Source organism: Xiphias gladius, chromosome 14 (genome assembly GCF_016859285.1).
Source record: "Xiphias gladius isolate SHS-SW01 ecotype Sanya breed wild chromosome 14, ASM1685928v1, whole genome shotgun sequence".
NCBI lineage: Eukaryota > Metazoa > Chordata > Actinopteri > Istiophoriformes > Xiphiidae > Xiphias > Xiphias gladius.
In genome coordinates, this window is record NC_053413.1 from 19,101,820 (window position 1) to 19,128,671 (window position 26,852).

Consider the following 26,852-nt stretch of genomic DNA (forward strand, 5'->3'; position numbering starts at 1 on the left):
AATCAGCATATCAACATAAGGTAACAAACAAAGGAAACAGAGAAACTGCACCAGAGCTGTCTGCAAATCTGTAGTTTTATCAATATGAGATTAAAAAAATTGTTGGCATGATGTTTTCCTGGAGGAGTGGGACTATTTTATTTGTTCAACTGATGTATTTGCATCATCGCTTATGCGTCTGGTAGGAAATCTCACTAAAAATTAGGAAAACAAATTTTCCAAAAGTCCTCTGTGCCTTCTCGGCCGAATGTTTCTCTAGTGTCATTTGCACTAAAAGACATAGTGAGAAAGTAAATGAATGAATGATTGAAGGGTTGAATAAGTACAGCGAAGGCTTAGTGAGCACCAGAATGAGTAAGTAAATGAAGAAGGGGGTTGATGAGACTTCATTAAGGTATATGAAATCTGCAGGTCCAATGATATCAGTAAATCTTTAACGCTCCAAACATACCACAGGTGGCTCGGACTGTTTCTAATTTGCAAGCAGCCTGCATAATCAGATTTGAGAAGTCTTGGCCTAATAGGGATTAGGTTAAAGATTTTGTGTACTTGCTGACAGCATGAGGCAGAATAAGGTCTTTAAGAGAGCACTTTTACCTCACAGTAGGTATTTCAAATCCACTGTCAGATTTCAGGACAAACAATGTGTCAATATGTGTGTTTGTTGAGTTTATTGCTGCATGTAATTAGCGAGAAATATAATCATAATGTTCGATTCTCTGCAGTGCTGTATCCAAACTTGGATGGCTAACACAGAACATCCAAAACGTTTGTACAGTGCAATAGACTAAGATTAGAATTTTGGTCTTCTAGCAGTGACTAATGATCTAATTGCACCAGGGGCTGAGAGCGGGGTCACTGTACAGCTGTTACCAGACAATGTTCCAGTTCCCAACTGCCCCTGACTGAGTAAACGCCTCTAATACCTCCCACTAGCACGCACAGTATCCTGGAAGATGGATGCTGGCCGATGGGGGGATTGAAGGAAGGGCCTGTGTGGGTCATACAGGGTCCTAGTGAGGAAATGTTCCATTGCATTATTTATTCAAAGTGTGAGTTGGCATAAAATAAAAGCTTTGTTAATACTTTTGCTACTAGTTTTGGTAAACTGGTGAAAAATAACATGAATTTGGCACAGTATTTGACCTCTATTATTACCTGTATATATATTTATGTAGTGTAATTAAGAGCATAGTACATTTTTTGCTCCGTTAAATAATTCAAACCATTTACAGTGATAACCTTCAATCACTAGGCGGTAATGTCACACGCTGATCTGTTTGGATTAGCAAGATCCAAATTAGCGAGTCAGTCAGCGCAACATAAATGCAGTATAAGATCAACAGTGTGCCATCATCATGGCCTAGATACTGTTGCTCAAAGGTCACAGGTTTGATCTGTGCCAAAGCCAGTCCAACCAAAGGCTCCCTGAACAAGACAGAAGCTCTTTCACTGACTGATAATTACAATAAATAATTCAATGATGTTACAATATACATAAACTAATATTTTTACACATTATACTTGCAAATGACTTACTTTAGGGATAAAAATGTCAACAGTCCCAAACAAGTACTGACACTATCATTGCTCCTCCGGCAGAAACCTAAATCAGTGTTTTTCACTCCTTTTGGCTTGAGACCCCTTTACAATGAAAAAATATGTGCTTGTGACTTATTGTCACCATTTTGGTTATGACCTGGCCCGCCAAAATATTATTTCTTTCCCTCCTGTTTTATTTGCCTAACTTTTAGAGTTTTGAGGAGGATAATTCATCTGGAAAAATCAGCAACAAAAAAACAAAGATCAGAGGAATGTCTGAAAAAAATATGAATTTTTTATGACATCAATGCTTTTTAGGTTTCCCTAACCTGTTAATCGTTGCTGAATGCTAATTGCGATCCGTCAGATGTATCTTGTGACCCTTTGGGAGATCCAAACCCCCATGTTGGGAATCATGGACCTAAGTGGCCTTGATAGAATAGTTGTGGCTGTGACAATAAAATCGTTATTTTGGTTTCATTATTTTTCATTATTATTTTCTCGATTAATTTGTGGGTCTATAATCAGAAAATTAATTTGTTTTTTTAATAGTTCCATCACAATTTCATAAGTTAAGTCTTCAGATTGCTTGTTTTGTCTGAACAACAGTCCAAAGAATTTGAGAGGCTGAGATCAGTGAAATTTTTTGTATTTGTGCTTAAAAATTACTGAAACCATAAATCATTTATCAAAACAGTTGCCGATTAATTTTCTGTCAATCAACTAATCATTGAAATCGACCAATCATTTCAGCTCTACAGCTGAGAGTGCGTGGGAAAGAATTGCCATACCATAAAACCAAATAAACCCATCTGAGAACTGGGAATCAGTGCATGTTTTGGCATTTTTGGCCTTAAAAATCAGTTAAACGATTAATATATTATTTAAATTGTTGGCATTTAATTTTCAGTCACTCAATTTGGAGATTAACCAACAAATCGTTTAAGTTCTGGACGTGGAGACACCAAATGTATTTATTTGTGAAATTGAAAGGTTTCCAGAAACAGCCCATTGTTGACCCCAAGCAGAGACGCAAGAGGCACTTTGGCGCTATCTAACGATAGGTAGCGATATTGCCCAAAAAAGGGCTTTGTTTTGGTTGCAGGAGGAACAATCTTTGTGCAGAGCTAGATAAAACATGAAGTTATATCCAGGTGTTAAAAAATTGTGTCCCCTTGCCTGATTACAGCGCTGACTGGTGAACTCTTACTGCTCTGCCCGACCGCTGCCGGAGGAATCTTGAGTTCCGTCTCGATTAACTCCCCTTGAACTCATCCTGAATCAACTAGCCAGGTCTGCTACACAGCGGCGGGTCAGTGTGTGCAGTCCCGGTCCGCCTGGTAGACACCTCCGCCGCTTTCGCTTCAGTGGCGTGGTCTTTGTCGTCTTGTCTTTTCCCCACTCGCTCCCAGTTTTTGGATTCCATCAGATCAGTCAACATGGGCAAAAAGGAGGAAGAGGAGATTATCAGAATTGCGAAGAAAATGGATAAAATGGCGCAGAAGAAAAACGGGGTGAGACGTCTGAGAAGAATGAATGTTTACCTGGTCAGCCGATGTGAGGCTAACGTCGCCGCTAATGGGCTGTGATGCGGTTAGCTGCCGACTGTCTAGCTAATTGACCCTCTAGTCAGTTCTGCACCAGTGCGTCATTTCACCAGAGTATTTTTCCAACCGTTAACTACACCGTTACTTCACTCAATAAGCGCCACAGGCAGCATACCTGTAATTATCGCTAAGGCTAGCCGCAAACAGCTAGCCTCCAAGTCTGTTTATGGTAACGGCAACTCTGTGTTGCTAGCAGTTAGCAACATAGCAGCCCAGTAATCCTCGCTAGCTTCGTTGGATGCGATCATTTTAAGATAACAGAAATGAAGAAGGTAGATATCACACTTTAAAGTAAAATTATTCTGTTTCCCGTAGGTTTAAGCTGGGTTTTGGATTTTGCAGGCAGCTAAGTGGCTAGAACGTGAACTGTACCACAAGTAAACTAATGTAATAACGTTAATGGCGCTGCAGCTAACGATTATGTTCGTTATCAATTAATCTACCGATTATTTTCTCGATTGTTTGGTCTTTGAAATGTCAGAACATAGTGAAAAGTGGCTTTTACAGTTTCATAGAGCCCCAGCTGACATATTTAAATGCCTTATTATGGCCGACCAACAGCCCAAAAGTTAAAGTTATGCAGTTCAATATAATTTAAGACAAGGAAAATCAGCAAATAATCACATTTGAAAACGTAAAAAAAAATTTTTTTTTTCAATTTAGGCTTGAAAATGACTTAAGTCTTTAATCAGTTATCAGAATAATTTAACTTTCAATTTCTGTCAACTGACTAATCGACTGTTGCTAATGCGTAACATGCATGTAAAATAAATAACTTTTTCCCCGTGTTTAAAGATTTATAACTAATTAACAATCAATATTGTCCAACTTGCTTGCGTCTGTAATATTACTGAATCAACCCCTGTAGAAAAATCCCAAGATTTATAAGAAACCAAGATTGGTGTGATTTGACCGTGCTGATGCAGTGGTTAAAAGTCCAGCGTGAGATGGGTCAAAATGTAACTCAACGCCCCTCCCTGACCTTCCCTCTGCAGGCTGGGGCTTTGGACCTACTGAAAGAGCTGCGCAGTGTCCCCATGACTCTGGAGCTGCTTCAGGTATCTTTGCTCATTTGTTCTCAAGGCTCATCATCACCACATGCAGCGCCGAGACCCTGAAGCTCTGACACAATGTCTTTCCACAGTCTACCCGAATTGGGATGTCCGTTAACGCCATCCGCAAGCAGAGCACAGATGAGGAGGTTACATCCCTAGCCAAGTCCTTGATCAAATCATGGAAGAAGCTTTTGGGTAATTATTGAATTTAACAGCCTACCTATACTTAAATTTGTGTAAATTTGTTTTGTGATTTGTAATTTTTTCTGAAAAAGATATATTTGATTTCCCAAGCTGTTCGGTATGATCGTATCAAAGCCAATCAAGGCATCTTTTTGTATCTTATTAAACAGCTTAATGAACTTGAGCCAATTTTGATCATTTGCTTACTGCAACAGATTGTACTCTGGGTACACCAGCTGTCAAACATATCCTGTTGGATTTTCTTGAATTGCTGACACCTATTCTCAGCCCACAGAGTTGTGAGTAAGTTAGCTATTTAGCAGCACAAACAAATGAACAGCACCCAGCGTTTTCAGTGAAGACATCTACAGAGATAGCAAACATTAGCCAGAGAAGATATGAGCTGTAAAGAAGGATTGCTATTGCTGTGTAATATGGACATACTACCATATCATGCTGTTTCTCCAAATATCCACAATAAAATCTCTAACAGTATTTGTTTTTTGCTGCTGAAATTACACTTCTGATATGTGATAAACTTTTCTGTTATGTTATGGTTGGAGTTTTATTCAAACTTGCCTTCTCTCATTTGGACATCGCCACAATTGTAGTTATTATTACCGCAGTGTGCAATGTTATGATTTAAAAACTGACCACATGCAAATCAGTGAAGAAGATATTTTAAAAAGGCAACAGTATAACAAAATTACTACGTCATACTTCCTCATACAGTATATTGCCTAGCCATGAAAGTCACTTTGCTTGTGTTTCAGTGATATTTTGCTGCTAAATTGCTGCTTTTGTTAAAATTGCATTTTATCTTCTATTTTGTTCATGCTGGGGTTGGAAAAAAAAAACACTTCTACACTGAGGGTTACCTGTTGGTAGCTAAGTTGTTTAGAAGCATACTATTTTATTACAATGTACTTGGTTCAGTTCCTACCAGGGACTTTATTTCATGTTTTCCCTCCCTCCCCTGATATTTCCCATCGGCTACTACTGTCTACTATCAATTGAGGCTGAAATGCCAAAAAAATAATCCTGGAAAAAAAGTTCCAAATTGACACTTCTCTCTAAACAGATGTTATCAAGAACACTACAAAATATTGCAGGAAACTATCAAAGGAAAGCTGTGAAGCAGGTTATTTTCTCTTAATGATGAACTGTTCATCTGTCAAACATACAAAAGTATTGATTTTACTAACTTTAATGTTGGCCCTCACTTGTATCACTCTCACTTGTATGATTTTCTTACTCGCTTGATTTTTGTCACCTGTTTTCTAGATGAGCCTGGAGGTGGAGAGAAACCTTCAGATGAGAAGAGGAAAGAGCAAACGACACCCGTTGTTTCTCCCTCACAGGGAAGCCCAGAGGCAAAAGAAGAAAGGTAACAGGAAAAACGCTGATATTTTTGAGACATTTGTTAGTGCTGATTTTCAAGACAAGTCGTTTTTCCTTTTGCATATGGCTATGGAATGCATTTTCTGCACTTTATGAATATATACTCTTTTTTTTTTCCTTCAAATTTGGTTTCTTTCAGTAACTGATTTAAGATCTTATTGCTTCCATAGCAGCACCAGCAGTAACTCCAGTAGCAAGAGCGAGCCCACTGAAGTCGCACCCAACACGTTAATTAACACCTTTCCTCGTGCCCCCAGCACCTCTGATTCCATCAGGCTCAAGTGCAGAGAGATGCTGGCCAATGCTCTGCAGACTGGGGGTAATTCTACTATTATCATATGTACAATAAATTCTCAACGTATCATCATATCTGTTTTTGTGGTTGGTAACTATCAGCTTTACTTACAGAATATATAAGATTTTGTTTGTCCACCCTCTGACAGATGATTATATTGCTATTGGTGCTGATTGTGAGGAACTTGGAGCACAGATCGAGGAATATATCCTTTGCATTGAATGGATAATGTTAGAATCTTAGGTATTTTTGCTTAATATATGACTTAAATGCCTAATCAATTATTAAAATTGTTGTGGATTAATTTTCAGGTAATCACTTATCCGGTTAATCCACTAAATTTTTTAACATGAAGACACTTGAAAGGCATATTTATCAGTGTAGCTTTAGGCTCTACATTTTTATAATGAAGCATAAATAATACATTGCTGAAATTGAATTCCTTGACCTGCTATCACGCATCTTCCAAGAGTTTAAGAACACAGACATGAAATATAAGAACCGTGTGCGGAGCCGGATCTCAAATCTGAAGGATATGAAGAACCCTAATTTAAGAAGGACTGTGTTATGTGGGAGTGTAACCCCTGAGCGGATGGCTAAGATGACGGCAGAGGTGTGTTGCTGTTGATGGCTTAATCTTAAAGATCCTGGAAATGGCTACAGTCAGTAATATCCATATTCCAACACTGTTCTGGATGACTGCAGTAACACAATTTTCATTCAATTTTTTTTTCGAATTTTTTTTTCTTTTACTTCCATGTTACCATAACTTGATGATATACTGTTTTATCTCTTTTTACATTTAGATTGGTTTAATTAAAGGCATCTTTATTGGCACCCTTCTGTTTTCTGTAGGAAATGGCCAGTGATGAGCTGAAGGAGATGAGGAAGAATTTGACCAAAGAGGCTGTCAGGGACCACCAGATGGCCACCACTGGAGGCACTCAGACTGATCTATTCACCTGTGGCAAGTGCAAGGGCAAGAGTTGCACCTACACACAGGTAAAGATTGCCACCTGTGCTCGAATTGTGGCAGCAGTAGAAGCCTTTATGGATGTTGTGGTTGATGGTGAAAAAGTTTTATCAAGAAATTACATGTACTTTGAAAAACTCTTTGCACAGTTAGTGGGGTGGATATTATAAATTTTACCACTAGTTAAAACTTGGTAACCAAAGAGCATTTGTTCGACCAGCCTGAGGTACAGTAAATCCACATACATCATTTACATCGTCTGGTTACAATAACATGGTTTGTGATCATTCTTAATTTTGGCATGCCAGTGTATTCAACAACTAATGTGCAAATTGGTGCCCTGCATTCTTTGATTAGGTTAGTTATCATAGATTATAATTAAGATCAAACAGCTGTTGAGCAGCCCTGCTTGTTCAGTATAATATTGAAATAAAGTGTTTGTGTTTTTTTTTTAATTATTCCCAGGTTCAAACTCGCAGTGCTGATGAGCCAATGACCACGTTTGTCTTCTGCAATGAATGCGGAAATAGATGGAAGGTATGTTGGTTAACGTGGGCTTTGTCAACTCAGTCTTGGATTCCGTCAGCTAACTCTGCCCTGACGTACACGGTAGTCTGTGTGGCGAATCATGTAGCCACTCCCACCATGCCAAGACTTCTGCTTATGTGTCCTATCATTTGAGATGAATTCATCTCCACACAAAATGCCAGCATCTAGATTTTCTGTATTCCAATTTGGTCCTGTTAACTGTTGACCTGCAAACCTATATTTTAAGTCCCACCTGTGCCCTATCTCATCACTGCTATTCAGCGTTTAAATGCAAACCTGCACACTGCCGCTGCTTGAATGTTGTTGCGTGATTTTACCATTTTTTTTGTCATCTGTCAACCAAATATCGAAACATTCTCTGGTTCCAGTGTCTCAAACGTGAAGATTTGCTGCTTTTCTCTGTTTTACATCATTGGGTCTTAGAAGACAAAACAAGATGTTTTTTATAGATTAAATAATAATTAAAACAATTGTAACTTGCATACCTACTACATAATGTACATCTTTCATACTTGTTTTCATTAGAATAAATCCAGATATGTTAATTGACCTTTATAGAGGCTGACACACTGCATCTATTAATGCTAAATAATATGCTTTGAGTTTGCATTTATGACATAAATTCAACCAGTGCAATTTCATTAGAAACCCCTTGTGCAAAGAAATGTTTGTAAATTAATTTGTGATCGCCAAAAGAAATTGTTCTTAATTATTTAAATTAAATCTCACTACAGCAAGATTAGACTGCAGCAATTGCAAAAGAGTTGGACTGAAGGCAACTGGACCTTATTGTAGATACTTGAAGACGTTCCAAGAGGCTTCTTCAGTTCTGATTGGATTGACTTCCAGCTATTTGATCATCAGTGTTGAAAGTACATATTACAGTATCTGGGTATTCATTTGTTTTTTGTTTTTGTGTGTGTGTGTGTGTGTCCTAGTTCTGCTGAGTCTGCAGGCGTCATCCACGGCACTCTGACAAGTAGCAAAATTCCTGGACCAGGTTCTGTCTATCTGCAACCGATTGGAGCTTTGTATTCTGTGGTACATGGTACACAATACGCCATACAAAGATGCCACTGTGGTTACCGTTTGAATAAATATCCTGTTCATAGATTGAGCTCATTGTCAGTTCCCCAATACCCTCCCTCCAAAATCTTTTACTATTGTTATTAGTTGTTTCTGACTGTTATATGCGATCAATCTTGTCTCATTCTCTTTTATCAGCATTTTTTATATGTAGTTTTAACACGTTGGACAATGTTGTTTTGCTTTCCCCTCACAACATTGCATTGTTTTATTTAATTTCCCAATAAAGTGTAATCCATTTGATTAAATAGAAGTGATTTTCATTAGCTGTGTGATGTGCCTTCAGTCTCTTCTGGCTATGTGAATCTTTAACATTATACTAATGCAATCAAGGATCTGAAAGGACAAACGTGTGTGTGTGTGTTGGTGTGTATCTCCCTTTTCGTGTCGAGGAGTATACATTTGTTATTGGCTGAATGTTCCTCACATCAAAGTGAATGCTGGTGTATGCATATTAATCTGTCTAGGGAGAGGATAATGTCATTGGTTGAACCAGGGAAGAGACACAATTGCTTCCCTTTCCTCTAGGTTTTTTTTTTTTTTTTTTGAATTGCCAGGTGCAACCACTCTGTGGTCCTGAGCTGTTGCGCTGTCTTACCTCCACACAAACTGAACCCAGACCAGTGACACAAGAGTAACTAGGTTTAATCATTCAATTTTAGGAAAGCTACAAGGCCAAAACGTCACCTAATATCTACTAATTAAATGTAATATGGAGATTGATTGCAATGTGTATTTCCAATTCTAGTCAAAGAGATCAGTGCTTCAGTACACTTTTTTACGTCTTATCTAATAAGAATCAGCTTCTTACTGATTAGATAGGCCCAGGCTAAAACATAAATTAAAATGGTACATTTCTTTATTGGGATTAACCTGACCAGCCTGTTTGATGGCAAAAGCTCCTAGCATTTTGTGCAAACATCATCCTGTAATGTGGGGGTTACCAAGAGGTTGCTGAGGGATCAGAAAATGATGATCATGATTGCTTTTTTTAAAATTGTAATTTACCAGATAGTTTTACTTCTTCAGGTCTCTAAAAACTATTCAGGGGAAACAGCGTGAGAGAGGAGCGTCAGTTTCAACTCGTTCACATACTGCGAACAATCTGTGTTTATGTAGTTTAAATCACTTTAACTTGTGTTTTGTTGGCATTGGCTTTACTTCTTCATAGTTTGGGGTCCCACACTGCTATATATGTAAAAATAATTGTAAATTCAAACATATTTTTTCTTTAGAATATATTTTGTTCTTTTCTTATGACCCTATTAAAGCCCTGTATGTACAAAATTATTGAAGTGGCAACTCTTAATGACCCCGAGTGACCAAACAGCATTGTTATTACGGCAAATAAGGAAATATTTCATGTCTTATATGTCAGAGATATTTTCCGTTCGTTAGCCATCTAGTCATTCCAATACAAAGACATGGACAGTATGTTATTTTACTACTCATATTACTTGGGATCAGTTGGATTCCAGAAAGGTCAAACTCCCTGTTATACCTCATATAAACAAACTGTTATAAAACTCCAATAACACAAATCCTAATAGACTAATCTGTGATCACAGATACAGAGCAGATAAATATCCATTGCATTTAAATGGTTTTACAGCCGGGGTCTCTTAAGACCTCACACAGAAGTAGAATGCCATTTCCTCAAGCAGACCTCTAAAACATCTGTCGTCCATTCAAAGTAATGGGTATGAGCAACTGGAAAAGTCATGAAGCACCAATGTGATAAAACAATGTTTAGTATGTTTTATCAGCACTTACCAAAAAGGGCCAGGCTTCTTTAACCCATCTCATGAACAACTTAAACTAAATCGATCGTCTTCGTCAGGATTCACCTGATCAGTCCCTCTGATTGAAAAACAAACACCATCCTGTACTTAACACACTGACACATAAAGACAAAGAAGCAATTCACTCACACCACCTTCAACTGTCAGTGATTTCTCTGACTTGCTGATTTATTGAAAAGTCCTTTAATGCTACTTATCAATAGACAGCAGGACTTCAGTGAAATTCTAATTAGACTTGTATATAAAATTGTTGAGTAATTTCCCAGGTTTTTTTTTTAATGCTTCATAGCTGTGTTGTGGTTTGGTGATCAAATCATTTCAGAGTCAATAAAATTATTGTGCTTTATTTTTATCTTAATCAAAATGCCCACAATTCATCAGTTTCTTGTAGAGTAGCAGAAAAAAAAACTAAACCATATACTGTAAACATTCACATTATTTGTTTTTTTTAAAATGTATTCTTCAGTAAACTCAGCGCAAAATAACACATTTCATATAGTAAACAGAAGAAGAAATAACATTTATAGGCATCGCTCCAAACCATTGGCTTAGATTGTGTTTTGAGGTTGATCTGCGTGGTGTATCCATCAGCTCAAATTGCACATAGTTAAAGTTAACTCTAAGACAAGTAGGAGTGCCACCGTGAAACACACAGGTTGGCAAGAAGTTCAGATCAACCAGCCCTATTCATTGATCTTTATCCTCCACAAATAAAAACGCGTTTTCATCACCCTCCATGCTACCAGAATGGACCGATGTAGTCATAACTAAGGAATCGAGACAAAACACATGCGATAATTTGGCCAATGAGAGGGACAGTTTCCAGTAAACTGCCTTCGTGCTCCAGTCACCACCCTTATGGCAAGAGTCTGAAAACAACCGTTGCCCATGAGAAAGATGTCATAAAACTGAATGTCAAGGCACTTCCCCATGTGAGGATCTTGTCTTTGAGTGACATGTTTGTGAGGCAACAAAGTAATTCAACTAAAACTATCAGAATACACAAAAGTATTAAACACTTGGCAACTCCAATTTTAGTCAGTGGAAATGCTCACGATAAACATATGAACACAGTTTACATGGTAGCTTTGGTGTTGCTGCTAACCTGGCCTGACCCCAGTGTCAGTTTCAATCGATCAAGTCAATTTCATACAGCAGATTTTTTAGTCCAAACCCTCCGAGATGATTCAACCTGCTGTCAAAAAACGTCAATCTCACACAAATATCAGTAACGCTTTATTTTACAGGTCTGTAATTTCCAACAAGTTCCCTTGAAAGAATTATGTAATGTAGTAGTATTTATTGCTAAAATAGAGACAACTCAATTGGTACACTTCAACGTAATTAATTCCAGTTAGTTGCTAGCATGCTAGCGGGATTATATACCGGATTTTTTTTTGGCTGAGAGCGCTTGCCAGGCAACCAGCGGAGTGTCCAGAAAGTCACTGCTCCGAGGATCCTGGAGTGTCTGCTGGTTTCCTGGCAATTGCTCAGACCCGAGAAATAGTCTGGCACATAACCTGGCGGAACAGCACATTTTTTTTACACTTTGGATTTTGTTTGGATTAAACAAATGAGATATCTTGTGCCAGCTATCGAGCTTCGAAGGTGCTAAGTGGGTTTTGTTGCCCTTTGGACAGAGCACCGCTAGCTGTTCCCCCCTGTTTCCAGTCTTTCTGCTAAGCTAAGATAACTAAGTTAGCATGCAGGCATGGGAGTGGTATCAATCTTCTCATCTAACTCTCAGTTTAAAAAAAAGAAAGCAAATGAGCATATTTCCTTAATTGTTGTACTCTTCATTTCAGAATAGTAAACTAATAATGAATGAATATTTACTCATTTAACTGGAGCATTTCTTTCAAAGAAACCTTACCCATATCTAGTACCAAATCACATAGTTCTTTCCAGAAAACTTATTGGAAAGTTATCAGGACATTACAGACCCGTAAAATGTAGTTTTACCAAGGTTTCTACATTTTCTGACATTGATTTAACAGTGATTTAACTTCACCGTAGTATTTAAATATAATTTGTACCTGTTGGTTTTTATATATTGGCAATAGGTATCAATAAATAAAAAATACTTCATCTGGTAAATAGAATAACTATGGTTCTTTTGTCACACTGATAAAACTAAGTTAAAATTATGAGGTGTGCAGTGGGTAGCACTTGAATAAAAAAATGTGTCTTAAATAGTGCCTTAAATAGGCAGTCGTCTGTGGTTAAGATTGAGTAAAGAAAGTTATAACGCCCTTCCATTATTGATTTTAGTTTCTTAAGGAGACAAACTGCACACCGTGACAAGGGCTATCGTCACTTTGTCTCTTTAACCACACTTACAGTAATTTTGATCACGCACAGGTTCTACATGAACTGGAGTTGCCAAGTCGTTGTCACAGGTACCAAAGTGTGAGGTCAGGTAACAAAACCGGGTGAAACCAAAGTAAAATCATACAGTACCCCACAAAGCTGCCTGCAAGTACAGCTAACATGTAGCCTTTGACTTGAGCTTTGATTTTCATACGCAGTAAATAGAACTAGGCGTTTCCACATAAAATACCCACAATTCCATTTTTACTATTTACAAACTCATAAATATATAGTCTACAGTAGGAATCATTTTCCCCCCAAACAATCATACAAAAAACAACAGACCATAAAAAACTCTGAACACAAATAAAATAGATTATTTCTATCAAAAGAAAGAAAAAGAAATCAGAAACAAAATGTATTCGTATTCCTTTGGAGTGTTTTGCTATGTTGATCTGTAGCAGTACTTGTGATTTCAAGCCCTCGGGAGATTTTGAGACCTGAGTGTCTTCGGTCAGGTGCAGATCACAATAGAGCTGAGATCCCTGGGAGGGGCCAGGCCTGGGGCCCGGTTCATGTAATCCTACACTGAACATACAAAGTAAATTTTAAAAAATGGGGGGTAAGGATTGGGGGGAAATAAAGAGAGTGAAAAGATCAGAGGTGACCACTACCCTAAGATTCGGGGGACTGCTCTGACAGAGCGTTGAGCAGGTTTTTGTAGGCCGGGGAGTTCATGTAGCGGGGATACGAGTCTCTTTGCATTAGTGTGTAGATCTGCAGCTGGGCGTCGTCAAACGTGTGCGAGGTGGGCTCCAACATGTTCCTGTTGATTGCCTCGCGCACACGGGAGTCAAGGCTCACCTGGGAGTACAGAGAATAAAGCATTAGGAGGAACAGCGTGCGCACTTTCTATGTGACAAGGTTTTTTAAAGAATGCCTTTGCATTTTTGGGAAGTATGTTTATTTGTTTTCATACTGAGAGTCAGATGACAAGATCTTGTGCCTGTACAGTAAATGTGAAGCTATCCTGAGTAACCGATTAGCTTAGCTTAGCATAAATACTGGGAGCAAGGGTAAACAACTAGCCTGGGCCTATCTAAAAATAACAAAATACACCTGCAAGAGCTCTATACCTCACTAATTAACCTGTTCAATCTTGTTTGTTTAATGAGTACAAAAGCTAAAGTGTAGAAATGACAATTCCTCGTTTACGGGGGTTTCGGTTTCTTTCCATTTACTTGGCTGTTGTCATTTTTACAGTTCGGATTTTGCACGGGTTAAATAAACCAGATTAAACGTGTTCATTAGTGAGGTACAGAAGTGCTGGGAGGCGGATTTTGTCACCTTTGGGCAGAGCCAGGCAAGCTGTTTTCCCCCTGTTTTCAGTCTTTACGCTAAGCTTAGTCAACAGGCTGGTGGCTGTAGCTTCATATTTACCATACAGACAGAGGGATATCGGTCTTCTTATCTAACTGTCACTAAGAGAGTGATTACATATTTCCTTTAAAATCAGGAAGAATGAGATGAACATTTGTCAGACATTACGAGGTTTCACCCTTGAAATCAACACAGGTCTAAAAGAACAATGAGACTGGGCTGTCAGACCTCTTTTGGCGAGAGAATGGAGATGTAATCCTCGTAGATGACCCGAGCCTTCTCCTCTATCGCACTCTTATTGGTCTCTTTGCTGAACTCCTCACAGGCTAACCAGAAGAGCATGTTCTCCTCGCTGAACTCGGTGCGAAGAAACTGTCTGAAGGAGTTCCTCCCCGCCGGGCAACACATGAGCTTGTCAAACGACTGCCCCCATGAGCGCACCTCCTCCAACGTCGGCTTAGGACTGCAGAGAGCACGGACAACATGGGAGTGAGTGACTTCAACATTTAGCAAAAAAAAAAAAAAAAGTTTTTAAATAACTGACCAGTCTTCACAGTCTGAGGTCCCTTCTTTGACGTCATAAGACGCCTTTCGGTTCCTATCATCCCGGTCTTCATTCCTAAGGATGAGACGGACATGAAAACACATCAAAGAAGAGCTAAATAAAGATTTAACAACCACCACCACTAGGACTGAAATTTCATTTTTCATCAAGTGTACTAATTTGATAATCATGAACTGCAGATCATAATTTCTCCAAAGAAATCATTTATTAATATATATGAATCATCTCACTGTACATATCTATAATTTATTTCACAGTGTAACATAAACTTTGTGCAATAACATATACATCTTCATACATAAGTATAAGCAGGCTGTATATGTTATACATATAATGTTAACATATGGACATAAAACCACATTTGTAAACAGAGTGACTGATATTTTTCCCGGCATTCTTTGTCATTCTTTCCCACACACTCTCAACTGTAGAGCTGAAATGATTGGTCGGTTCATCGATTAGTTGGCTGACAGAAAAGAATTGTTTCGGTCATTTTTTAAGCAAAATGACAAACATTTCGTTTCTTGAAACCTGTCAAATGTGAATATTTGCTAGCTTTCTTACACTTCTATGATAGTAAACAGAATTAGAACTGCAATAGTTAGTTGATTGAATCAATTAGTTGATCGACTGAAAAATGAATATTTTGACAATCAATTAATCGTGAAGTAATTTGGTAACGAAAAAATGGCCAAGAAAGGGCTGTTTTCAGCCTCTCAGATATAGAGATTTCTTGCTTTGCTCTGTTTTATACCGTATTAGAGTAAATATCTTTGCACTGCTGGTTGACGAATTCATCTTTGACTCTGAGAAACTGGGTCGGACATTTTTTACTGATTTCTGATTTTTAATAGACCACAGGATTAGCTGATTAAGTGAGAATGGAAATAATCATTATTTGCAGACATAAAAAGGAAAATATTTGAGTTTTAGACTGTTGGATGGACAAAACAGCAATTTAAGGACATCACCTTAGGCTCTGGGAAATTGTGATGGACATTTTCCCTTTTTCTGTTATTTATAGGCTAAACCATTAGTCTATTAACTGAGAAAATAGTCTACAGATTATTTGATGATGAAAACGCTTGTTTTATACTGTATAAATAGATATGTAGATCTAGTGGATAGATACATAAATACGCAGTACATATATAGTTTGCATCCAGCGGTTGCCAGTATAAAATAGCCATATGTTTAAAATTGCTTATAATTGTTTAGCTTGTTGTCTTTGTTGAGCTGCATGTCTGTATTTGTATCTTCCTATAAATGTGTTCTCTGTACTGTGTCCAAGTGTAACGAGAGTTACTGGGAATTCCTATGCCGAAAAGTCGTCCTTGTTTTGATTTCGACCACCATAAGCTTATTTAACTGCAGATATATCAAGAGCTCACACATTTCAGACAGCAGATAACTACCTGATGTTTAGGTATGTTTGAGACTGTAATAAGGCTACTGTGGGACATATGTCTACAGACCACATGCAAAAATATGCAGAACATAACACACAAGCTGGAGCCTGCTGTTGAGACACAGTGGCTCAGGCTGTGCTGTCCTGTGCGCAATAATGTCGGCCATGTTGGGCCACAACAAGCGAGTTCTCGGGTTGGGGAAGACCTACCAGGAACAGCTACAGCAGCAACACCAGCAGAAGCAACATGCATTTGAACCCCGTGGGTTGGCCTGGCCCGGCTGGCCCTGCTGGGCCGGTGCAGTTCCCCCCGCTGCCGACTCCTGCTGCACCGACATCTGCCTCTTTCGCATCTCCATCCGCTCTGATCCCATGGGCTATAGACAGGGGAGAGGGAGGCACTGAGTTTGGTGTTCACATGTCAGGAATAGTATTTAAGGGAGATTTTGTCTCGTCATAGGAAAATCTCTTTAGCTTCCGATGCATTTGTAGGATACAAATCAGTGCCAGTGCAATAATGATAGTAAGGTCAGTACTGGGTGGACTGTGATAAGACTGAGCAGAGTTGATGGCAGTGTGAAATCCTTGCAGCGCATCTGCTTTTTTACCAGCACCGTGATCCCATTAGCCATGATAAAGATTGGTTAAGTTCATCTGAACTACACTCACCAATTGACAACTCTCTGTTTGCTATACGTGCAGGGGAGCAAAGTGCTGCTGGTTGCTCTCTGGCCAGAGCATGTGCTGGCATGCACAGAGGTCAGGCTGTCAAGTAATGCTGTATGTCCCATTCAGGGGGAAAGCATTGGAAGAATACGTTGCTGATTTTGTTCTTCTTGGGGCCAAATATGCACCCAGGAAGTACATTTCAGTCCCTCTGATCTCAAACTGGCTGTGCGGTCCCTTATACACTCTAAATGCGTATGAAGAAAGGATGAATTTCAGACCATGGGTTCAACAACCGTTGTCCAGATTTTGAAACATCTCATTTCTGGAAGCCTGAGTGTAAAAGCAGTGCATTAAAGGATCCGCAATGCTCAATGGGCCCAAGTGGAGCAATACATCAAATATACTTTCAAATAAGGTAGATATTTGTCTTTTTAGGATTTGTACTTGTCAAGTGTCAGATTGTCTTGCATCTTTAGGCTACGTTCATCCTGCTCATGAGAAATGACTGCTATAATTTTGGCCATAGTTCTCTGGCGGATTCCGCGGAATCCACACGGAGGTTTCCGTAGGCCTGTAGACTAGAGACAGCCTATGCTCACAGGATGACTTCTTGTCCGATTTTAACAGATGTGTCACCACCAGGTCGGACGCTGCCAAATCCTGTCAGATCATTTATGTAACAAAGCTGTCGCGTCCAACTCGCGGCAGCGTCCGGCCGCTACCTGACACAAGAAAAACGATGCTTTAAAAGAAAAAATGTCAGAAGATTTGATACATGGAAGGAGGAGTGTGAGGGGGGGGGCTGAAGGCGCAGCTTGCAAATCTATAACCGCGGCATCGCTCCATCACAGCCTTTCTGTGAATACAATACCGTTTGGTCTTTTCTAAAATGGATCCGCGCGCGGTTTCACGCCGATCCGGAGCCGACCTCAGCTGCAGGTTTCGTGCGTTTGTGCCAGAATGGCATATTTTTACGCGTCAGGTGTCGGGTACCTCAGAGCCGACACAATTGCAGCGCGCTACGGCTTGACTCAACGGCTAGAGACGATGAAATGGGGGTGGGGGGGGGGGGTCGTGTCCGTTCAAAGGATAAATCATGATAACAACAAATAAACCGCAATCACGCAGCGGCACGAACGCGAACGGCGCGGGGACTCGGTGGCTTCGGGGCGACGTAGCAGCAGAAAATCATTGCATTCGCGGCTCGCACATCATCACATCGGTGGGAAGCGCCCCGCCATCTAGAACCGGAGAGCCTCATCGCCCCGGACAACCACCGCAAAAAAAGACACTGCCTAGATCTGTTCAAAGCCCGCTGCACAGCCAGATAGTGACATGCCGTTTAAAAACGCCGGGAAAACGGCCTAAAACGCTCGCCAAACATCCGTGCAACGATACATCGGTTTGCTACCAGTACTTACAATTTCACCATGTATGCACAGCGAGAAGAGGTAATTCTTTGCCTTGATTACATCCGATGGCACATAAGGTTTTTTTTTTTTCTTTTTTTTTTTTTTTTCCCTCGACCGGCTGCTACAAGTCAGTACGCATGCGTCTTCTCTCGACTCTTCAACTCGTAGTAGCTCAGTGAGCAGCGTGAACCCCGACGGTATGATGGCACAGGCTCGCTGTGCAGGTCCCCTCGCTGCCTTGTACCGGAGGAGAGTGTAGAGAGGAACTAGACGAGCAAGTGCGGCTGCAGGTCAATATGTGATGGAGAGGGGGGGCAAGCTTAAAAATAAATAAATAATAAAAGCAGAAAAAGTAACGCTTCAGACAGAGAAGCAAAAAAAAAAAAAAAACCCTTAGAACTTAATTCTAGCTCTGGTCACATTAATGCTTTTTAAGAAACTCAAAAAAGGTCAAAGAATACGCAGAAATATTGACAATAAAATTAAAAAATCAATAAAAAAGTGGCCAAAGAGCTGAGCCAGTGAGCCGCTTCCACGAAGTCGCTGTCTATGGTGCTGAAACAGCCAGCGGCGTATGAGCCGCAGCGCTGCCTCCGACTCGACCTGCTGTCGGGAGGCGTGACCTTGACACCCGGTTTAGTCTCTCATGTGGATTCCTGAATGGTCTTTCCCTCAGAAGCGCCAAACCGTTCATCACGCTGTGAACGATGACCGGATCTCAATCCGCTTGTCACATACGTGTGTGCTTGCTTGCCCTCACACACACACACACACACACACACACACACACACTCGCAAGCTATATGTCAACACATACACAGTAGTGTGCAAAATACATACACACACAGACACAGATACACACTGGCACATTCGTTTTTTTATTCTGAATCTGTTGTCTCCCTTTGTTTGTTTAACAGTTTTAACCTGAATTTAGAAGATTAAGTATGGGGGCCGCAAACTACAGTCACCTGGACAGCTTATATAAACTACATCTGGTGCCTTACGTCTCCCTATGTAACAGCGTTTATCTGTATTGTCCCTGTGAAATAAACCAACAGATCAAATCAAGCCATAGTTTGCCCTTTTCCCGGGCATTCTATACACTGTAGATCCTGGTCCATTGCATTTGAGCATGAAGTTTTGGAGTGTTAATCCTTTCACGGATGACTGCTGGGCTTTTGTGTGACTTCACCTACAGTACAGGCCTGCAACCAGCGACGATGTAGAGGACAACACTGCCATCTGAAGGTGGCTCCAATCGCAGCACTCACATGATATTCTCCACGCACAGGACAACACAGCACTAACTGACTTAATCGACTTTCATATGAAATTTTTCTGAGAGGCATGGCCTTATTGGCAAGATATGATGCGGTATTATACCGTACAAGTGTAATTGCTGTTTGACGCAGAGTCAAGCTAGAGGTCGTGAGATGTACATTTTCACAAGTATCTTTCAATGCAATCCGCTATATGTCATTATTAACCCTTTTCTCTTGGGTGTACATCGTGTCTTGCTTTAAATAAACACCAGATGGCACTCTGCGCTCAATAGCTGCCTATTTTGCAAAAGTCTAGCACAACATGTTGTATTTTATCCGATGATCTACTTAGTTTACACCAACACGTTTGTGCTGCTGCCCTTCCGCGTCCCATTGTCAGTCAAGATGCTCCCTGCTGCCGCGAAAGTCAATCTCACCAGTCCCACATTGTAATGACGAGTGTGGTAAAGTGTGAGCATCCGTAACACAAGACTCAGTGGAGAACTGTTCTTACAGCGTCTGCACAAACCTGGTACTGTTCTGTGATACCAGCAAAGGATCCACTTAGGGATTAGGAATTCATCTGTTCTGGTATCGTGTCAAAAAAAAAAAGGGGGAAAAAATAGATTTCTTTCCTGTCCAGATTAATTACTTTCTGATTGTGCTTAACTGGGGTGTGCCCGGAGCATTCACACATCTTTATTCCCCCCAGAGACATAAACATGTGACTTTCTCCACAACACTTCATTTAACACCTTCCCTTGCGTTCGTGTTATGCAACAGAGACCTACAAATAGCCACGTGAGACTGATACATACACAAGCAAGCAACAAATGATACTTCGTGCTGCTGGGATTTGATGAGCGCAGAGACACGATGCCAGGTGGAGGAGGGAGTCTGAGCACACAAGGTCACGCGGGAGAGCGGGATGACAGAGCGGGGCCGCAAGATGAAAAAAGTCTGTTCAATGTGTGATTGAGGGGATTCAAATCATTGTGAAGCTTCGAGGAAGGTAGAATTAAGCACAGATTCAATCACTGTAGCTCAGCATGCAGAGACGCGCTGCAGAGGAAGTGTGGTTATCACCTCAACACCTCGAGAGACTATGCATGGCAGCTGTGAGCATTTTGAAGGTGAACGTGAGTTGTCCGATCGCTGTGGCAAAGGGGGCACCAGAATATAGGAAGCATCACGTTCTGCCGTCGTTGTTGTTCTTTCATGAATTTCTCTCTGTTTCCCCCAGGTGCGTCGATCAAGTTGCTCTTTGTACTGTAAAGGTCAGGTTCAATTTATTAAATCGCAATCAGTGCTGTAACCCTTGTAACCAAGCCAGGCAGTCATCTGATCTTTTGTTTTTTACTTTAACATCCCATTACGCTCATAACTCTAGGCGACAGGTCTCCATGCAGGCTGATACCACTATCTGTTCGAGGTAAACTCAATTCTACTGGTCTCATTTTAAAAAAAAATTGAAAAGCTTTGCACACACACACACACACACACACACACACCATCCAGCTGAGATTCAGTCTGACCTTTTTCTTTCATTAGAAATGTTGCAGGGTTGTTACTAATGTTATTTGAAGTTACATGCCTTTCTTTATTGTCGCTCAAGAGGAAATTCAGTTTGCAGCCCCGGTTTAAGAGAAACACTATACACAAATGAGAAGACCAACAACAGCCGATATGGACGTGAGGTTTTACAGTAGTAAAAGTCTAAGATGCCATCCCTGTCTCTGGCACTGGTAGGTGTGTATTCCAGGAGTGAAAAAGCAGGTAACGGGTGATTGGTATTATATTCACACCGCCCATCGTCTCTTTTCTTTTCTCTTCTCCGGAGGTACTGAACCTTGGCTCGAGATCAGAATATGATGATATCATATTGTGTGTGACTGAATGATGTGTACAACCAACCGACACTGACAATACAGTTATTTTCTTAAAATGTGCTGGAGGTCTTGAGACCATCAGTAGCCACTAAGTGGAGGGAGACTTAGGTCGCTTTGCTCTCATGGCAGCGACTCTTAAACTAAGGTTAATTAGCATGGTCTTTAACAGGATATGCCAGATATCATTTCTGTAATTATGTCTCTGTGGACTTAATGATAACAAATAATCTTTAAACTGGATCATAAAAGTCATAAAATTACAGTTGGAACACAATTAAGCAATTGGTTGTGAATGAGTGGAATTTATTACACAGATGAGTGTTATTACTGCTGTGAAAATTTGTCTGAATATGCTCATCCTCTACAAAGATAAAAGATAGGTTAAGGCGATTACAATAATAACAAACAATATATGATAATAGATGAAGGTCTACAAGAGCAAATTGGGTAAATTAGATAAAGAACGAACTGACTGCGTGGTCACTGATGCGACATGTCTGATAATGAAAACTAAGTGGGAATGATCATCAGTGTGAAAGATGAGATGGCATATAAATGTATGTTGGGCCTCTTTTTTCATAAAAACTATATATGCTGAACGTGCAATACTAAATAAAATCTGCAATTTAGTGTGATTTCAGTCGCAGCTGTTCCAAAATAAAGATGGGCCAGGGTATCCTGGTGGCCTGGAGTTGTACGACACTGACCATTTAATCACAATGACCCTAAACGGCTTCTAGTCAGGGACATTTGTTGTATGTCATTCCCCCTTATTTGTCCCTTCTCTTTTTTTGTCTTCTCTCCACTGTGTACTATCTAATAAAGGCTGAACTAAAACACTAAAAAGAAAGAAAGAAAAGAAATAAATGGGGGTGGCCTAGGGGTTTAAGGGGCTGACCTTCAACTGTGACATGCCCCGATTGCATCTTGTCAGTTGCATGTCAATTTCCCCTCATTTCCTGTCCTTTCTCTTACTGTCTCTCTCTAATAAAGTCATAAAATGCCCCAAAATATTTAGAGAGAAAATAAATAAAGCTGGGACAACTCCACGAATGGCTGCCAAACCCTCTGCCCACACTACCGTACAGCTTTTGATCCTTGGTAACCCCTGAATGCTACTCCGCCCCAAAATCAACTTTAAGCTGCAATCACACAATGTCGGTAGAATGGGAAGAGCAGAAAAAAAACACATGTTATTCTGACTTGGGAGTGATCACACATTATTCCAGGGTGATTAGCCCTAGTGCTAACCTTGCAGCACACCAGATAAGAGGCCTACATTTTAAATGAGCCGAATCAATTGTTTTAGTGTTAGTGTTGCATTTTATTTTCGATCTAACTGACAGCGATGGTGCATTTCCAGCCACTGTGTCCGTGGTTCTTTTCACCAAGTGGGAGATGTCAATCAGTATCAGAAATCCCTGATACCTCTGACTCAGGAAAACAATAACAAGTCTGAGTCTTGGGTGAATGACGGTTTTAATGGTATGACTTGAACACCTGAATAGGCAGTGGTCTAATCAGACAGAATAAGTGAAAACACCCGTGTAGGGCTGCAGGGCCTTTAAAGGAACTGAGCCAGTGTTAGTATTATAAATTACACGTGTGCTTTACCTGTTGTTGCAAGTCAAAATGTCTGCTGTGAAATGTATCTTTATGCGCTCGAACCTAGGTAAGGACATTGTTCAAGCATATTTGACATAAACATCCACAAATGTATGTTTTCATACAACTGGTCTTTTCATCCAGTCTCATACTCTTGCATATGAGTAGTGCTTCCGCTGTTATATAGTTTAGTTCAGTTTCACAGTGTGAAATAGTTTGATTGGGAGTCATCCAGCTCCAGTTCTGCTCTGAGACACCTGGCCAAGCAACAACTTTGTGTAATGTACTGTATATGTTAATGACCTGAACTGTCTCCTGTCTTTTCCTGTCCTCCCACTTAGTTCTGGAAGCAGCTCCAGTGTCCTAATGGCTCTTTTACAATCCCTTCCCCTCTGCGAATAGTAACATAGTTCTCCTGACCACAGAAAGCCCCTGAAAATCTTTATTTATCCCTTTACCAAGAATCATCCTGCTGCCCAACTCCAAAATCACATTCTCAGACTATTTTTAGAAACCATCTATGTACTTGTTTCTCATTAAATATTGCACTGGCTATTAATACTGGCCGTCACGTATTTTGACTGAGTGTGTGACTGACTATGCAACTTTTTTTCAATTTCCAGTGACTGGTATCACACTATTTCAAGACACACTATCTTCCTCTTTTAATCTTCTTAAGGCTCGTTCGGATGGGAACTGCTTCCCTAAATAGAGGTTTGGCAGGAAGCAAGGAGGGCTGCTGACACTCAGACAAGAGCAATATGGTTGCAATAACAACAAAAGACAGTATGAGGGATGTTTCATCTGCATGTCATTAATTATAAGAAAGGTATATTTATCAAAGATGTTTAGAGATGTATTGCTATTCTAAGTTTAATCAAGTCAAACGTCAAAATTATACATTTTGACAGAAAACGTCCAGCAACAGACATGTTTTATTTTCTTATCTGTGGCTCCTTCCTATAGTGCAACAAAAAAAACAAGCAAAACAGTGATTAACATGCTGTGATTAAAGATCAAAATGAAGTAAACTGTTACGTACGCTTGTAGTTTTACTTGACTGGTTGGTGACTTTTAACTTCATTTGCTCCATAAAAAAAAAATTAGTTCCTAAATAATAGTCAATGATAGGTTTATGATAATGTGGCTACTATCAACAATAGTAATGCTTAATTAATATGTTTCGTTTTTTTTTTTAAACTACTACACGTCCATACCTCAAGGCACACCATCTCCTGTTCCTCTCGGTTCGGGTCATTGTAGTTCACTGGGTACCCCACGCCACGCCGGCAGGCCCAGGCCACTTCCCGTATCCGCTGCCACATCAGGGCCCTGGTGCGTCTGATCCCCCGCAGAGCAGACGTGGGCCTGATCTCCCACTGCCTCACCGCACTAGCACATGGCATGCTCCGACCATGAGGCCTCACTCGCCACGTGAGGCTCCAGTCCGTTTGAGATCGTAAGAGCTCCACACACTCCTTGCTTCTTTCCTCTATTTTTTCCCGGTGTCTCCTCTGAAACACATCGTGACATAGAGAGAGGGGACACAAACAAAAAAGCCTCAGTGACCCTGACAAAGAGAAGAGTGTTTACAAAGGAGAGGGCAGAAGGGGATTAGGACAATGTTCCCACTGGATGCAATCCTGATTCCTCTATGCTTTACTGCGTCTCACCAGCTTAGGCCAGATTAAGCCAGGAGGTCTTAGTGTGTGAGTGAGATGGACGCAGAGGAAGACTAGTGACAGACGTGGATTCATTTGTGATTATATATGCTTCTTGATGAATTCCCATGTAATACAAAAGATTAAAACAAATTGGTAAATGGCCTTTGTAGGGAAAACATATGGCCACAGTGGACACTTTGAACCAGCAACACAGACATACACTTAACTCCTCCCGTCTTTTTAGGATTTTACTGAGGAGCTTCCAACATGTTGCACTCGGTGGTGTCAGTCATTACAGACTCACAAGGATAAATGCTGGTGAGAGCTCTTCAGTGTGAGCAATCAATTGACTTTATCCCTCTGTCATCCTCACAAAGCCACAAAGGTAAAGAAGACGGCCAACTGATAACACTGCTGATTGTAATTGATTGGCTAGAGTCACATGTGGTGTATCCTCATTTTCTAGCCTCTCAGGATGTCAGAAATATTGCTCTCAGACAGGGAATCACAGTTTTATCTTTGCCTGCCTTTCCGCTTCTCTGTCCAAGATGCGTTATGTTTTTAGGGGCTATTTGCAATCCTGTCTGTGCTTTGGCAGCAAGGCCCCAGACAGTCAACTTGGTCCTATCAATTTCATATTTCACTGCAGCAACCTTCATTTTTTTCCTATTTGGGTTTTTGGGCAAAGTTAGCAAATTATTATAAAGACAACAAGGGAGTATAGAGTTCCTTAATCATAATTCAACTCCCTGCCTGTGCATCTCGGGCAAACCATATCAGTAGCAAATTCCTATAACTAATTTTTCCAATTTTAACAGTCCTTTTTGTATTGGCCAACTTTTTTTAAATTCATACTTATGTTATCTATGACTTATTATTCATGTATTTAAATTATTTATCCCTCATGCTTCTATCTTATCAGTTCAATGTATTGCATTGTTAAGAATATAAAGTTTTTTATTAATGCATGGTACCTGGACAATGTTAATGCTGAGAAAGTTGCTGTAGCCTTTATTGTCCGATCAACTGCATTTTTAAGCCTAGGAAATGAAACTGAATTGGCCCTCTAACAATAGAACTGCATTTCCACCATTTTTACAAATACTGCTCGTAGGAGAAAAAATAAGGAATAACACAAGATTATTCAATTTAATGGTATTCCTGCTTATAGCCAGTGGGGGAAGAAGTATTCAGGTCCTTTACTCAAGCAAAAGTAGCAATGCTGCATTGTGAAAATACTCCATAACAAGTAAAAGTCCTGCACTGAAAATATTACTTAAGTAAAAGTATACAAGTATTATTAGCAAAATGTACTTGAAGTATCAAAAGTAAAAGTAGTCATAATGCAGAAAAAAGGCCCCACAAGTGTTGTTATAAATGATTATTTTACTATTATGTGTTATGTTATTGGATCGTTAGTACTGATGCATTTATACGTAGGCCTAAGTAGCATGTTACTGTTGTAGCTGGTTGAGGTGGGGATAATTTTTTACATACTGTTGGGCAGTTTGATGAATAAAATTTCACCACTTTTTGTAAGCTTCTCATATATAGTTTGCATGCAAAATCTTAATCTATACTAAAATTTGTACTTAAGTACAGCACTCGAGTACATTACTTTTCCCCACTCCTTATATCAAATGGATATTGTAGTACTGTTAGTATTTTACCAAATAATAACTTATACAGTACTCTATATTATTGTCCTTTAACACAAACTGACCATACAGTGGTGGAAAAGGAACTCAGATCTTCTAAGCAAAAGTAAAAAAGTAAAAGCACCAATACATTAACGTAAACATATTCAGTTACAAGTAAAAAAAAAAAAAAAAGAATAAAATTATGCATTCAAAATCCAACTTTAAAAAGTACAGAAATACTACCAGCTAACTCTACTTAACTTGTTTTGCAGAAAATCAGCCATTGTGACTGATATATTGTGATAAATTGAATTTTTAATACCGAGTCATCAATGTGTAAGCAGCATTTTACTGTTTTAGCTGCTCGAGGCGGAGCAAGTTTTACCTACTTTATATACAGTTGGCTAGTTTAGACCAGCAGTTCCCAGCCTAGGGGTTGAGTCCCTCCAAAGACTCACCAGATAAATCTGAGAAGTCCTGAGATGATTAATGGGAGAGCAAAAAAGAAAAAAAAAACAAAGTCCTGCTCCAAAAATCTCTTCTCGAATCTTTCCT

General features: G+C 39.8%; 2 protein-coding genes across 4 annotated transcripts; one reads left to right on the forward strand and one right to left on the reverse strand.

Annotated features, from left to right (window-relative positions):
• Window positions 1–2,719: 2,719 nt before the first annotated feature.
• Window positions 2,720–8,954, forward strand: tcea1 (transcription elongation factor A (SII), 1). 3 transcript variants are annotated; one of them, XM_040142681.1, is made up of 10 exons: window positions 2,720–3,056; window positions 4,145–4,207; window positions 4,294–4,399; window positions 5,672–5,774; window positions 5,959–6,107; window positions 6,232–6,288; window positions 6,542–6,696; window positions 6,939–7,085; window positions 7,522–7,593; window positions 8,544–8,954. In XM_040142681.1, the coding sequence occupies exons 1-10, from the start codon at window positions 2,982–2,984 to the stop codon at window positions 8,550–8,552; spliced, it is 936 nt and encodes a 311-aa protein (XP_039998615.1). In that variant the 5' UTR covers window positions 2,720–2,981; the 3' UTR covers window positions 8,553–8,954. The 3 variants fall into 3 exon arrangements, with proteins under 3 accessions (XP_039998615.1, XP_039998616.1, XP_039998617.1); XM_040142682.1 differs by having other exon boundaries at window positions 2,982–3,056; window positions 5,962–6,107; XM_040142683.1 differs by having other exon boundaries at window positions 2,982–3,056; window positions 6,046–6,107.
• Window positions 8,955–13,086: 4,132 nt separating this feature from the next.
• On the reverse strand, window positions 13,087–24,495 carry rgs20 (regulator of G protein signaling 20). Its single transcript, XM_040144178.1, has 5 exons — window positions 24,211–24,495; window positions 16,367–16,533; window positions 14,728–14,802; window positions 14,412–14,646; window positions 13,087–13,667 (listed from the first exon to the last, which is right to left on the reverse strand). Exons 1-5 carry the CDS (start codon window positions 24,397–24,399, stop codon window positions 13,479–13,481), a joined length of 855 nt encoding a protein of 284 aa, XP_040000112.1. The 5' UTR covers window positions 24,400–24,495; the 3' UTR covers window positions 13,087–13,478.
• Window positions 24,496–26,852: the final 2,357 nt, after the last annotated feature.